The 13,598-nt window shown below is 42.5% G+C and overlaps 1 protein-coding gene across 5 annotated transcripts in view; it reads right to left on the reverse strand.

Annotated features, from left to right (window-relative positions):
* Positions 1 to 13,598, reverse strand: part of LOC125901746 (glutamate receptor-interacting protein 2-like) — a 438,014-nt gene that overhangs the window by 214,054 nt on the left and 210,362 nt on the right. Inside the window, exon 1 of one of the 5 annotated variants that reach the window (XM_049598080.1) lies at positions 5,502 to 6,101. The exons of the other annotated variants lie outside the window; for them this stretch is intronic. Within the exon in view, the coding sequence (XP_049454037.1) occupies positions 5,502 to 5,556 (55 nt within the window). The 5' untranslated portion in view covers positions 5,557 to 6,101. Of the gene's footprint in view, positions 1 to 5,501; positions 6,102 to 13,598 lie in introns of those variants that run through there. 5 annotated transcript variants of the gene reach the window in all.

Consider the following 13,598-nt stretch of genomic DNA (forward strand, 5'->3'; position numbering starts at 1 on the left):
ACCTCTGATATAACAACTTTGTAGTCTTAAGAGTTAAACAGGAGCACATATTGAATGGCAGGTAAACTAAGAGAAGAGATTAGAGTCACATCACACTGATAAAAACATGTATTGATGATTTTTATGCTGAAAAAAAAGGAGTAAAACATTGTGATGATATAGTGATGGTAGATGTGAGTAACAAGGACTGTGAACTCCACACAGAGCTGAAGTGAGTTGAACCTAATCTGACAGCTAATGAAAATAATTGGCCCAACAATGATAATGTATGTTTCTGCCTCTACTGGCTGCAGCGTGACTGGAAGGTCACACCTAACAAAGAAGCTCAACCAGAAACTGTACGTCTATAACAAGATCAGACCCCTACTGGTTCGGACACATACCTACATGCAATCATTCTCTCAACAACATCCCACTGTCTCCCAATTTGGTCCCTCACCACCAAGGAAACCACTGAACCAATAGCGAGACTATACAACAGTGCTTACAAGATCCTTGATCCAGAGATCATTTTGTCACACTTAAACTAAGATCTGGAACGAGATCCCATAGAGCACTGAAGCAATAACCTCTATTACACATACACTGATCAGCCAAAACATTAAAAACACCGGTGCAGACCAGGCACCCCCCATTATGGCAACGGCACTCCCCAGTAGCAGTGGTCGCCCAGAAGGACAACGCACCATGCCACATCACAAAACTGCTCAGGAATGATCCGAGGAACGAAACAAAGAGCTCAAGGCATCAACCTGGCTTTCAAATTCCCCAGATCCCCATCTGATCAAACATCTGTAAGATGTGCTGGTACCCCACCTCACAACCCGCAGGACTCAAAAGGTCTGAAGCCAATGTCCTGGTGCCAGACACCAATGGACACCCTCCAGGAGTCCTGTGTCCATGCCTTGACAAGTCCAAGGAGCACCCACTGTGGATCAGGGGTACCTCTGGGGTAACAGCACGTCCCTCAAATGTTCAATCAGATTGGGATCTGGGGTATTTGGAGGCCAGGTCGACACCCTGAGCTCTTTGTCCTGTTCCTCAGGTCATGCCTGAGCAGCTTTTGTAATGTGGCATGGTGCATTGTCCTGCTGATAGGCCACTGCCATCGATAAGTGCCGTGGGGTGGGTGGAGTCCATCAAGTAGCATCCACATGAATGCCAGAACCAAAGGTTTCCCAGCAGAACAATGCACTGTAACAAGATGATCAGTGTTATTCACTTCAACCAGTGGTTTGAATGTTTTGGCTGATTGGTGTATATACACACTATCTGATGGAGGGACACACCTGCATCCCCTGATTTAAATCCCATATCCCATTTTTCTCACTCCACTTCTGTCCGCTACTCTGCACTGTCTGTGTTGCTGCCTATGTTTTGTTGTTTTGCCTCTGTTGATTGTTTCTGTTTTGTGCATGAAAAATGTACTCAACTCTTAAGAACAATTTCAGGTCCAGCGTTTAGGATTCAGGGGGATATATTGGCAGAAATGGAATAATATATAAAATAATGTCAACACAGAATGAGCTGTTTATATCTACTTAGAGTGTGAGTCCTCGTCCGCCATGTTGTATCACCTTGTTTATATAGTAGCCCAGAAAAGACAAAACCAAACCCTGCTGACTCCATTTTGCATTTTCACACTGGCCATCATAGTGACAAGCAGTGTCGCAAAAACACTGATTTGTAACTAAAATGGCTTTATTCTGTGTTTCTACCTGTTTAAATCATCAGGTCTGTTTGTTTTGGAGAGGAAATGACCTCTGTGGATAATCTGGCTAAAAATCTCCTGATCAATAAACACTGAAGGAATTCTAGCCAGGAGGAAGTTTCAGATGGTTTGAATCTGTAATCCTCACCATCAGACATCACTAAATCCCCCTATATTTACACATTGAACCTTTAAACTCATCAAATATTAAACAGATAGAAGCTTTGGGTGTTTGTCTTTGCAGTGAAGTTACCTTTCATGTGTTTTTCTTGTGAAATAGTAGTTTTTTGTTGGTTTGTTGGGAACATATCTGAGACGGCATTTTAGGATTATTATAGGTAAAAATGAAGATGGGGAGGGTAATTCTGAGAAAAAAACTCCTTGATTAAAGTGGCTTATTTCTTTAAGACTTATTATTTTCAGTTTTCAGGTTGTACACAGCTGCTGGATGCACAAGAAGCTATTTCTGAACCATAATGATGATTGATTGGGCGTGCAAACAATGGTCCAAGTCCTGTGCCTCACCCAGTAAATGTACACAGTGTGCATTTAGCAGCTTTATAACCCTAAAAAGAAACAAAATAATAACCTAACATTGACTCACATGAGACACAAACCTCAGTCTCTTGGGTCAAAGTCCTGTGCTTGACCCATTCATCCACCACAACGTCCTCTCTGTGTGGACTTCGTCACTCTTTAGACTACACCAGCAGACTTTCTGGCAGCACATTTATGTGTTTTTTCTGATTAATTTATTGCTTTAATCTCAGAGTGTGTCCAACTTTTTTCTCGTAAATTTACCATTTCAATCTCAGAAAATATGCAATTTTTTTTCTGGTAAATTTACGACATTAATCTTGGAAATTCTGAGATTTTTCTTGGAATATTACCCCCCTCCCCCAGCTCCATAGTTTTTTATTTATTCATTATTTTATTTATTTTTTTACCTACAATGGCCCTAAAACACCACCATACAAGTGTTTGTCCTTTTTTGGTAGTTACTTGGATGTTTCTTTCATGCAATACCTGATTCTTTATCAGTAATTATTACATTAATTTTAACTGCTGAGAGGAAACTCAGATCACCTCCTTTCTGGCTGCTGAAAACTTGGTGCCATCATCTGGATTTTTTTTTCCAGAAGTTTTAACGTGGAAAACAAACTTCACCCTCGGTCATTACCTGCTTTGGCTTTTACTTCAATAATTCAAGCTTCACACTCAACTGGGGAAAAAAGTTTCCCTTGTGATAAATAATAAACATCCTCGCCTCCTTCATTTCACTAAATTGAGTGAATTTGTTGAATAAAACAAGAGTCATGAGCTTTATACACTCCAGTCATAAAAGTTTATGAACTGGCACTCATCCAGCCAGTCACTGAGCTAGCTAAACCAACTTTTTTGTCTCTCTCCGTCTCACACACACACACACACACACACACACACACACACATATATCCATTATACACTGTTCAATCAGCCTCAGTAAGCAGAACATGAGGCTGTGTCTCAAGAGGTAGAGGGGGTCGTCCACTAATAAGATCGGCAGTTTGATTCTCGACTCATCCAGTTCGCAAGTTGAAGTATTCTTGGGTAAGATACTGAACTTGTATGGTAGTCTCAGCAACCAGGTGAATATGACTCTCAGAAGATTACTAAGGCGCTATGGAAATACAAGTCTGTTTACTAGAATGTGTATGTTTCAACAAATATGTCATTTTTTTGAATTAGATTCAGATTCAGATTACTTTATTAGTCCTTTTACAGCTGACCCGTCCACAAATAAATAAGGTAAAAAAAAACAAAAACAACAAGATTAATGATCGATTAGTATCTCCAGGAATTCTTATCATACAAGCATGAAAAAAATATTGTCAGAAACCTCATCACTTACACTTTCCAGTGTGACTGCTGCCAAATTACAACAGATTTTTTTTTTTTTTAATATTATGATTTAGATAAAAATGAATCAATCATGGCCGTAGCGGAGCCATACTTTTTACAACAGCTTCATTTGCCTACCAGCCTAACCCTCTCAGTCCCCAGAGGGTTAATAACACACACCTGGGCACTCACTAGCCTGTTCCAATGCGTGTTCACTTAATAGTAGGACTCTTGCCTTGCCTCTGCAGGATCCTTCCTGGGAAGGATCTGTCTTACCCAGGAAGGATCCTTTCCGAAATTGTAGAAATCAGGCGCTCAGGCAGTGACTTGCGGTGTCAGAAACCAACAAAAAAAAAGGTGTCCTTGAACACTGCCATGATACGCGGTCGGTTGCCATAATAGTTTAACAGCACCCGGCAGGGGTCAGGGGGAAACGCAGCGGGAAAAGGCCAAATTTAAGGCGGGAAAAATCCAAGTGGGGCAGGTGGGAGTGGTGGTGGATTTGGTCCAACAAACACTGACTTTCACCAAAGAGGGCGGTGTTTGCATCCTGTAAGATTCTAAAGCCAAACCCTGTTATTTTTTCTAAACCCAACCACGTGTTTTCGTTGTTAAAGGAAAAAAAAAAACCCTCAATTTGCGGTGTTGTACCGGTGTAGTGCTTTTATTTTGAGAGAGACTGTATGCAAACGTTTAATTTCCTGTGAAAACTGAAGTATATCTTGAAAGAAAACAGTGTATGTAACAGAAGGAACTTGACATGGTGTCCCAGACCGTCAAAAACCAACACACCCAGGGTACCTTGGACTTCGTAACTGGACATGGAAAGTCCATGACTAAACGTTGATGTGTGACGAGGGCGGAGTGAGAATGTGTTGCATACAACCCCACTTCAAAAAATGAAGAGACCAAAAATTGTTCTGCAGAGTGAGACTCGAAGGCCTTAAGATGATAAAAAGATTGAACTTGCACTGACTAAAACAGACGTCAAACCTGCATCAAAATGTCTCTCACTTCACACTTTCACTTTAGTCACTTTATTGCCTCCTTTAGAGAAACGTACAGCCGTTACAAATCAAACAAGCTGCAACTCAAGCACATCTCCGTGAACCTGAACACTTTATTTACCCTGAATAACACATTAAAAATCCACTTGTTTATAAAGAGACAGTCACAACTGTTCCAATAGAATCTAAAGTGCTGTTGGCATGTTCGAAGAGAGATCACACTCATGCCGAACAATCTTACAGCACGCAGACACACAAAATCAACCTGTTGTGAAACTGATCAGCGGGGCTCATTGCACAGGGGGGAAAAACACAAAGTGGTTTATATTTCCAAACAGCAGCCAAGACACTTTGTTTACTCACATCAAGACAATCAAATTGACTCACTGAGCGGAGAATAATCTCTTCTTATTTGAGGCTAAACGCAAACCTCATTCAGAAGATTGTGCGGCTTCCTGTGAACATTCAGCCTTTGCAACAAAGACTACAGAAGTAAACTGCAGGCTGAAAAAGTGGAGAAGAAGAAGAAGGAGAAGAAGAAGAAGGAAAGGAGGACAGATGAGAGAACAACATGCCAACAACATCAGCGGGAGGCTGGCGTCATGCTTTCCTCGTGGCACACACACAAAGAGAAACAACACCCAGAGACAAACGTTCAGACACACAAATTTACAGTAGATGCACACAAATGTGCAAACACACAGTAATTTGCACCCACAGGGACTCGCACACTAACACACAAATACACACATGAGCACACTAATGTATACAGACACAAACACAGAAGATCACACACATCAAAGAGACGGTCAAATAAACATCAAAAACACACACAGAGCTGTGTACAGTTGACACACACACACACACACACACACACACACACACACACACACTCACTGTACCCTTAATTCGGCGCCTGATGACCCCTAAGCGGCACTTGAGTGAAACGGAGAACATCCTTTCCCTCTTTTCTTCTCTTTATCTTCTTCCTGCTTTCTTTCTCTCCCTCCTCCTCCTCCTCCTCTTCCTCCTCCTCAGTCAGACATAGTGTGAGCCGAGCGAAGGATGAGGGAGTGAAAAAAGAGCGGTGCTGGAGCGCTGGCCGGTCACATGGCAAAGACAGGGAAGAGAGAGAGCAGGCAAGTCCTTCTCTGTCTGACGGGGAGAAGTGATTACACAGTCCCTCTCTGTCTCTCTTTCACCTCTGTCTCTCACTCCTGTTGTTCACTCTCTCCCTCTCTCTGTCTGTGTGGGAAGTAGTAGTGTGAAATTAAGCTGCCTCCTTCTCTCCCTCTCTTCATACTCGTATTCTTCCTCTGCCTTTCTTTCCCTCACCTCTCTTTATCCCTCTCCAAGTGTTCTCTCCTTTCCTCCTGATCCTCCCGTTTATTGTTGGGACTTTTTCTTCTCTGTCACACTCTTATTCCTCTTCCTCTATTTTTCAGGAATTTATTCTGGCTTATTTTTCTTTTCATCTTTTATGTCTGTCTTAAAAAATCTCTTTTAAAAATTGTATATGCTCCGCTCTGTTTCCCATTGACTCTCATTATCCATTCCTATTCAGATACAGAAGAAATCAAACTGCTCGTCTTCCTTTCTTCTTTCTTTCCTCAAGTAATCTTTTGCTCTTTCAACGGGCTCTAGTAAAGGCAGTGTTGTTCCTCCTGTCCATTATTGGATCGATTGCCATGAAACTTTGTACAGGTATCAACCCAGCTGGCCACCAACATTGTTAGTTGTGAAGTCAACAACGTCTGATGCAGGCGTCAGTTTGACGTTGGATACTGACGACATAAGACATTGATATTGATATAACATATCACCGCTTGGTTAGTGGACTTTAACGTCGACATATGATGTGCTAGGTGTTCTAGATACGTCTCTTGTTGATGTTCTGGGACGCCATGTCAATTTACGTCTGTTCCGTGCATTGTGTCTTTTTAAAATACACTTCTGTTTTCACAAGAAATGTATAGTTTCTGCCTGTTAGATGCATACAGTCTTCATTGGTAAAACACCCCGTACTGACGTTTATTTTGTTGTGCAACAAACACACACATTTAGGCAACAGAGCCACGTGGTTAGGTTTAGAAAAAACATCATACTTTGGCCCTATTTATACTGGAAGCAAACACCGGCCTCCTGGGTGAAAGTCCAGTGTTGGGTCCCATCCACCATCCCTCCCTTCCACCCTGTTGGGACTTTCCCGCAACTTCAGTAACATTGTTGACCAGCGGTGTCGAACTGCAAATGGCACCACCACAGAAGTCGCAGTCTGATGTTGAAATTAATGACCGAGCGGCGGTATTCAAGAACTTTATAATGAGAATGGGTTGTGTGGTACTTAAGCAAAATCCAATTGATGTAGAGTAATGACATTTAGACGCAAGGTATGGAGAGTCTGCAAAATGTCATAATGTAAATTCTAACGTAGTTGGACATTTAAAATGTTGTCAACCTGATTGTCATTCCAACATCCAGCATCAGCATTTTAGCACAGTCACTGTGAAAATGTTGGCATGCTGACATTTCCATTCAGCACAAAGCACTGCTGTGCCTTTGCACAGCTTCTCAGAGCTGTAGACTATTAGCAACCCAGCAAACACCGAGACACTGAATGGCTGCTGTTTGAATCAAGGCGTCCTGTTATGCTACAAAAACAGCTCCAAAATGAAAGTTGTGCCGACGTCTGTAAAGTTCCCTAACTATCAGCAGGATGTGCTCCCCTACCGTCCTAACAATGTCGAAATACAACTCTAACATGACCAGATAAACTAATGTTGACCTCCACATAACTCAAACCCAAATCTCCTGGGTGTAATCTCTGGGCTTTATCCATTCATCTGCCAGGACTTTAAATCTATGTGGACTTTGTCGCTCTTTATACAACGTCACCTGACTTTCTAGCAAAAAACCTTGTGATCAAAGACAGTTTGGACAAAGACTTTCAACTCTTATAAACACCTTGGGCTAAAAATTACGAGGCAGGAATATAATTTACATGTAGACATGCATAATTGGCATAAATGTCTTTTTTATATTTTAGAAATGGGTGTTGAGTAGTACTAGTCTTTGGATGTGGAGTGGATGTCGTCATGTGGCGGTCTTATCTCAATCATTTTACAACCAAACAAACAAACTGTCAATAAAATGTCTTATTAAGAAAAAAAGAAATAAAGAAAAGTAAAAAACAAAGATAAATGCATTTGCTTATTTCATAGCAACAATTTTCCCATTTTGTAAGAGAGCGTCTCAATGCACCATTAATGGACATTAAACAGCATCACCATCTGGCTCCACCTCATCACCATGTGGGAGGTTTTGGTGTCCAACTGGGACCATTTATGGCCAGGAGCATGAAGTCACTATGAGACCAATGTTCACTGGTGAGGATTCAGACTGAAAACAGTTCAGTTTTAAAACAGTGCAGAGGACAGTGTGTTGTTTACGGTACCACTGAGACAAAGCAGTCCAGGAAGTCCAATCTTTTTAGGTTTATCAGAAGCCAAAATGGTTTGTAACGCTCAGACTGCACTTTATAACTCTGGAGAATTTGCACAGTGGCACTTAGTTTATCGTTCATGTGGTGCTTGCAGGGTAAATTACAGAGTGCAGAGTAATTTACCAAAAATGTGCGCTTGCATGTAGAGCTTTTTGAGCCAGTTTTAGCTCGGGTCGGTCTGAACCTGGCCTCGGACTCACTCCATCTAAAATTGCTTTCCTTCCTTCTGCCACCTACAGCAAGGAAAAAAAGTCAGCTTTCTTTTCTTCAGTGATTATTTCCTCTATCGTTTCTTTTTCTTCACAGTAAAAATAATACAACTTGTCTTTACCTCTCCCTGTTTTTTTTCCCAAACTCTTTCTGTGTTGTTGTCTCTCGCCTCCGACACTAATCTCCACACTCGCTCCTTTTCCTCTCAATTGAACCTCCCTCACTCCAAATCATCGTCTCCAGGGCTCCACATTCTCACAATCCACCTCTCTCCCACTATCTTTCCTGCTCTCTGTAAATCTGTCTCTCCCTCAGTGTCATGGTAACAGTGTTGGGGGGTTGAAGCTGTAGCAAAATGACAGAGAGATCAAAGGACCAAATGGCTGGGCTCAGCAGAGGAAGGGAAGAATAGAGAGTCGAGGAGGTGAAGGTGTGATGAAAAGGGAGCAGAGGGAGGAGGAGGAGGAGCGAGGTGGAGGAGAAAGAGGGAAAAGAGGAAAGAGGAAGAGGACGTGAAGAGAAGATCCGAGCAAGGAAGTTGAGAGGAGAAAGAAAACTGTGGGCAACAGATGAGAGAATCCATGAACAAGAGGAGAAGATGGCAGAGGAGCAGAGAGGGGGAGAAAAGGGAATACGGAGAGGGGGGAAAGTGAAGTGAAGAATAAAGCTGTTTAGTTGCGGCTGTGATGAGAGGGGAGACACAGATTAGCCCAGAAAAGAGAGAAGAATGAAAAGAGGACAGATGAGAGGTGGCTCATGGAGAGGTGGAAAAGAAGAGATGACAGTTAACAGCCGATAAAAGTGGAGAAGATGAGCAGAGAGAGAGGGAGAAAGAAAAGGAAGAGAGGAGAGAAATGCTTCTGAGAGACGTCACGGTGAATGAAACACTGTTTAATTATTTCAAACTTATTTTCATTATGTTTTGCAAACAGTATAAAACACTCTCAGTTTTGGCCGAGTCATGAGGGAGCCGCTCTGGAGGCTGAAGGAGTCAGCTCAGCGTTACTGAATGGACCTACGGCAACATAGCAACAGTCTATTTTAGGTACACGAGTATTTTCAAGCCGGGTTATTTTTTATTTAGAAAATAGCTGAAAGAGAAGAAAGCAATCAATATTCCAGTGTCCCTTCATGCTTTTAGCCTCTGCTCTGAATCTCTGTTTGAAACCATTTAATTAAGCTCTTTTTGAATTTAGGATTCTTCTGGTAGAATATTTCACTAAACTGTTCGTGCAGTTCCTTGTGGTGGCAAACGTGATTGCTGCCTGGTTGATGTGGATGACAGAGGCAAAGTTTACTTGAATGTTTTGGACGTAACTTGATTTCAGCCAATCAAGAGTGTCATCTCCCATTCCCCTTTAAAGCCACCTGCACCTGCAGCTGGTACACTGCTATTTACATGACGGATCTGGCAAATTGGAGAAGGTTTTCTGCATTTTCTTCAGAGTAATACAGTGAGAGCACGCACGTGTGGCCAAAGCACAAAAAACAAACCACAGAGAAGCTCGGATTACAACACACAAAGGGAGCATGACCTTATTCTCTGCTCAGGACAACGCATTCTCACTCCAATCTCGTCATATATCGACATTTGGTCATGGACTTTCCACGTTGAGATCTGATATGCAAGGTACCCTGGGTGCGTTGGTTGATGATGTTCTGGGATGTCATATCAACCTCTGCGCCTTGTCAAAATAAATCCAAACCTATATGACTGGACCATGTGGGACTTTAACTTGAAAGGACAGACACAGGAAGTGTCCACGCTCAGCAGTCAGACAGGAGTCAGGTTAATCTCCAGGGCTGGTACCTGCGGTTATTCCACAGGCTAGTTAATAACATGTCGGGCAGGAAATCCAAAGTGTGGGATCATTTTGAGAAGGTGAAGGATGAACCCAAGGTGATATGTAAACTCATCTTCATTGGTCGACTACAAACATGACGTATCATCTGAAACATGGAAGTAGCTACATGCCCATTAGCCCACAGCGTCATTAACAGGCGGCTCGCTCAGTGTGTGACGTGCACTTGGAGATAAAATATAGGCCTATATTAATGAAGGTTAAATGACAACTATTGGTCGACTAGGAAAATTCTTAGTCGGGGGGCAGCCCTACTTTGGATACTATCTTTTTTAAAACAAACGCACTACGTTGGTACAACCCTGCAAATTGACGTTTTTCTTCCTTCAACAACGAACGTATGTGATTACATTTTGTCAAGACTTGCACGTGGTTGGGAAAGTTTAGGAAAAAAGAACAGGGTTTGGCTTTACAATCTTACAGGAAGCAAACACCGGCCTCGTGGGTCAAAATCTGTGGCTGTGGGACCCATCCACCACCTCTCCCGCTCACTCTACTCGGACTTCCACTGCCTTAACTTTAGTTGCTGTCCCGCTGCATTTCCCCCCGACGCTGCAGAGCACCGTTAAACAATAATGGGGACTGGCCACGTATCATGCTGACGTGAAGGGACGGCTTTTGTGTGATTGTCTGACGCCGGAAGTCACTGACCAAGTGCCAGATTTTGACAACTTCGGAGTGAGACCGCATTGCTCAGGACGCCATTTCTCCACTTTATCTTTACATATCAAATACTGGTTTGTTGCTTTAACTAAAACAGGATGATAAATTAATCAGTGTGTAAGTGAAAGGGCAGGATTTGCTTTTCTTTTAGCTCTGGTTTTTGTGTCACAGGACACATGCTTCAAAGCATCCATCCCTTCAAATGGGACACAGTTGACTGCGTACGCAGGACAGGGTAAATAAAACTGAGAACATGAAAGCTGTGCAGGTGTAGTTTTGGGGGTGTTCATTCTTAGTGGGTTAGGCTGTAGCAAATCTTTTTAAAATATACAGTTGATTTTTGAAAATTCACTTTAATTTCATTAAAAAAAAAAAAAATCTGTTAGAGCATTGAACAAATTGTGAAAAGTACAGAAGCGTGTTAAAATAATAAAGCACAAGCTCATCTGTAGGCAAATCATGCAGTCAGATATTGAGCTCCACTGACCAGGAAGACCACCAAGGAGGAAGGCTTCATTTTTTACTCTGATTCTGATGCCCCAAGTGTACAAATGAGCCAACACACACGTCACACAGCTTCTCTCACATGAGTCACACAAACTCCTTTGAGGCTTATTAATGAAACTGCCTAACCACAAACTGCAGAGCACAATTTAATGGTCTATTATACAAACAGTAAACAGGGGGCGGCACAGTGAGTGCAAATCCAGCGGCGAGTAAAGACCTGTCGATCACAGCTGTCAATCAAGACCCACCCGCCTGAAAACACACCCCTGTGCAGATTATATTATCTCGTTAATAAAGCAAGAATTATTTGGCATCATTACGGAAAGTTAATTGAGACTAAAACGACGTGTGAAGAAGAAATGCTGACCTTTATTTCAATAGTTACTCCATATTCGGAGCCATCTAGCAGCCATTAGTGGAACTGCGCTCTATGACACTTACACACTGAATTCAACGTTCTGCTATCTGCTTCCTGGCTATAAAACCAACAAACCGAGTAATCACAACAGACAGCACCAAATACACCAGACCAGCAAAACCTGACCTGATGGAGATACAAGCTTTCTGCAAGACCCAGAATGAGATACAAGTTTTTTTTGGCATTTCAATCCATCACCAGCAGAGGTACTGATCCATATTTATGATTCCCCTCCATGCCGATCTCCTGCACTTCATTTCACACATGCGCACACACACACATTATAATCAGAGGAGAAAAGAAACAATCTAAATCCCTTTTTATACTGTCTTTGCTTCAGAGACAAACAGGACTAACAAAAGCATTAAGTTGTAAACACCCTCTGATTTTGGCTCTCTTCACTTCATATCCCTCAGACACACACACACACACACACACACACACACATACGCACACAGATTGTGCGTCACACACATACACAAGCACAGTTGTACGCACATCCTCCCCAAATTGCAGGCAAAGAATACACCCACCCACCCTACCCACACATACACACACACACGCACACACAAACAAACACACACACGTATACATGAGCAGAGGGCACTGGAGAAACATCCACACAACATCTGCCTACACAACAACAGACACTAAATGTTATACTGCCTGAGGCGGAGAGAGAGAGAGAGGAAGACAGAGATGAAAAAGGGAAAGAACTGAAGAATTAAAAAAGGTCTAAAACAAGTTGTACAGAAGAATGAGCGTTTTGTTCTGATTGTGTTTAGGCAACTTAAACTCCTTAAATCAGCCCAGGGCCAGGTAAAGCCTCCAAATTCCTTGAATCCCGATCTGATCAAACATCTGCAAGATGTGTTGTCACCCCACCTTACAACCTAGGGGACTCAAAAGATCTGAAAGTAAAGCAGGCACCAAAGGACTCCCTCCAGAGGTCCTGTGTTCATGCCTTGACAGGTCAGAGCCAAGTCCGGTCCAAGGAGCACCCACCGTGGATCAGGGTACCTCTTGGTACGCCTCTCAAATGTTCGATCAGGTTGGGATCTGGGGTATTTGAAGGCCAAGTTAATGCCTTCAAGCTCTTTGTCCCACTCCTCGGGTCATTCCTGATCAGTTTTTGTGGCGTGGCATGGTGCATTGTCCTGCTGGGGGGCCACTGCCATCGACCAGTGCCGTTAACACGAGGGTGTTTATTTTGTCAACGGCGCTCAGGTGGGTGGAGCATGTCAAGTAGCATCCACATGAATGCCAGGACCAAAGGTTTCCCAGCAGAACAATGCATTGGAACAAGATGATCAATGTTATTCACGTCACCCACCAATGGTTTTAATGTTTTGGCTGATCAGTGTATGTTGAAACATTACTTTTCAGCAACGCTCTTTATCGTGTGGTTAGGTTTAGTCACATAAGGAACTTGGTAAAGGTTAAAAAAAAGGATATATTTTGGCTTAAAATATCTGGTTTTGGGGGCACAATCCCCCACTGGAAAAGCAGTGATGTCTTGGTAAAAAAAAAAACAGACGCTTTTCGTGCTACTGTCCCCCCTGAAGAAAACAATACATTTTCTCTCCTAAGCCATCAAATACCACTGCTTTGTCAGTGGCCCCACACAACAAAGTATGATGGGTTAGAAACCCCTCTTGCATCAATTTTGGATGTTCACAGAGGCATGTCAATTACATAAGTACGTTTGTTACAAACAGAGTACAATGTCACAGGACATCACTAGCAGAGGATGCGACAAATACTAGCACACAATGTCATTATTAAAGTAACTCAACTGACGTTTCGTTTCATGCGGGTCACGAACGAGTTCGAGGGT

The sequence above is a fragment of the Epinephelus fuscoguttatus genome, linkage group LG1, assembly GCF_011397635.1.
Source record: "Epinephelus fuscoguttatus linkage group LG1, E.fuscoguttatus.final_Chr_v1".
NCBI classification, from domain to species: domain Eukaryota; kingdom Metazoa; phylum Chordata; class Actinopteri; order Perciformes; family Serranidae; genus Epinephelus; species Epinephelus fuscoguttatus.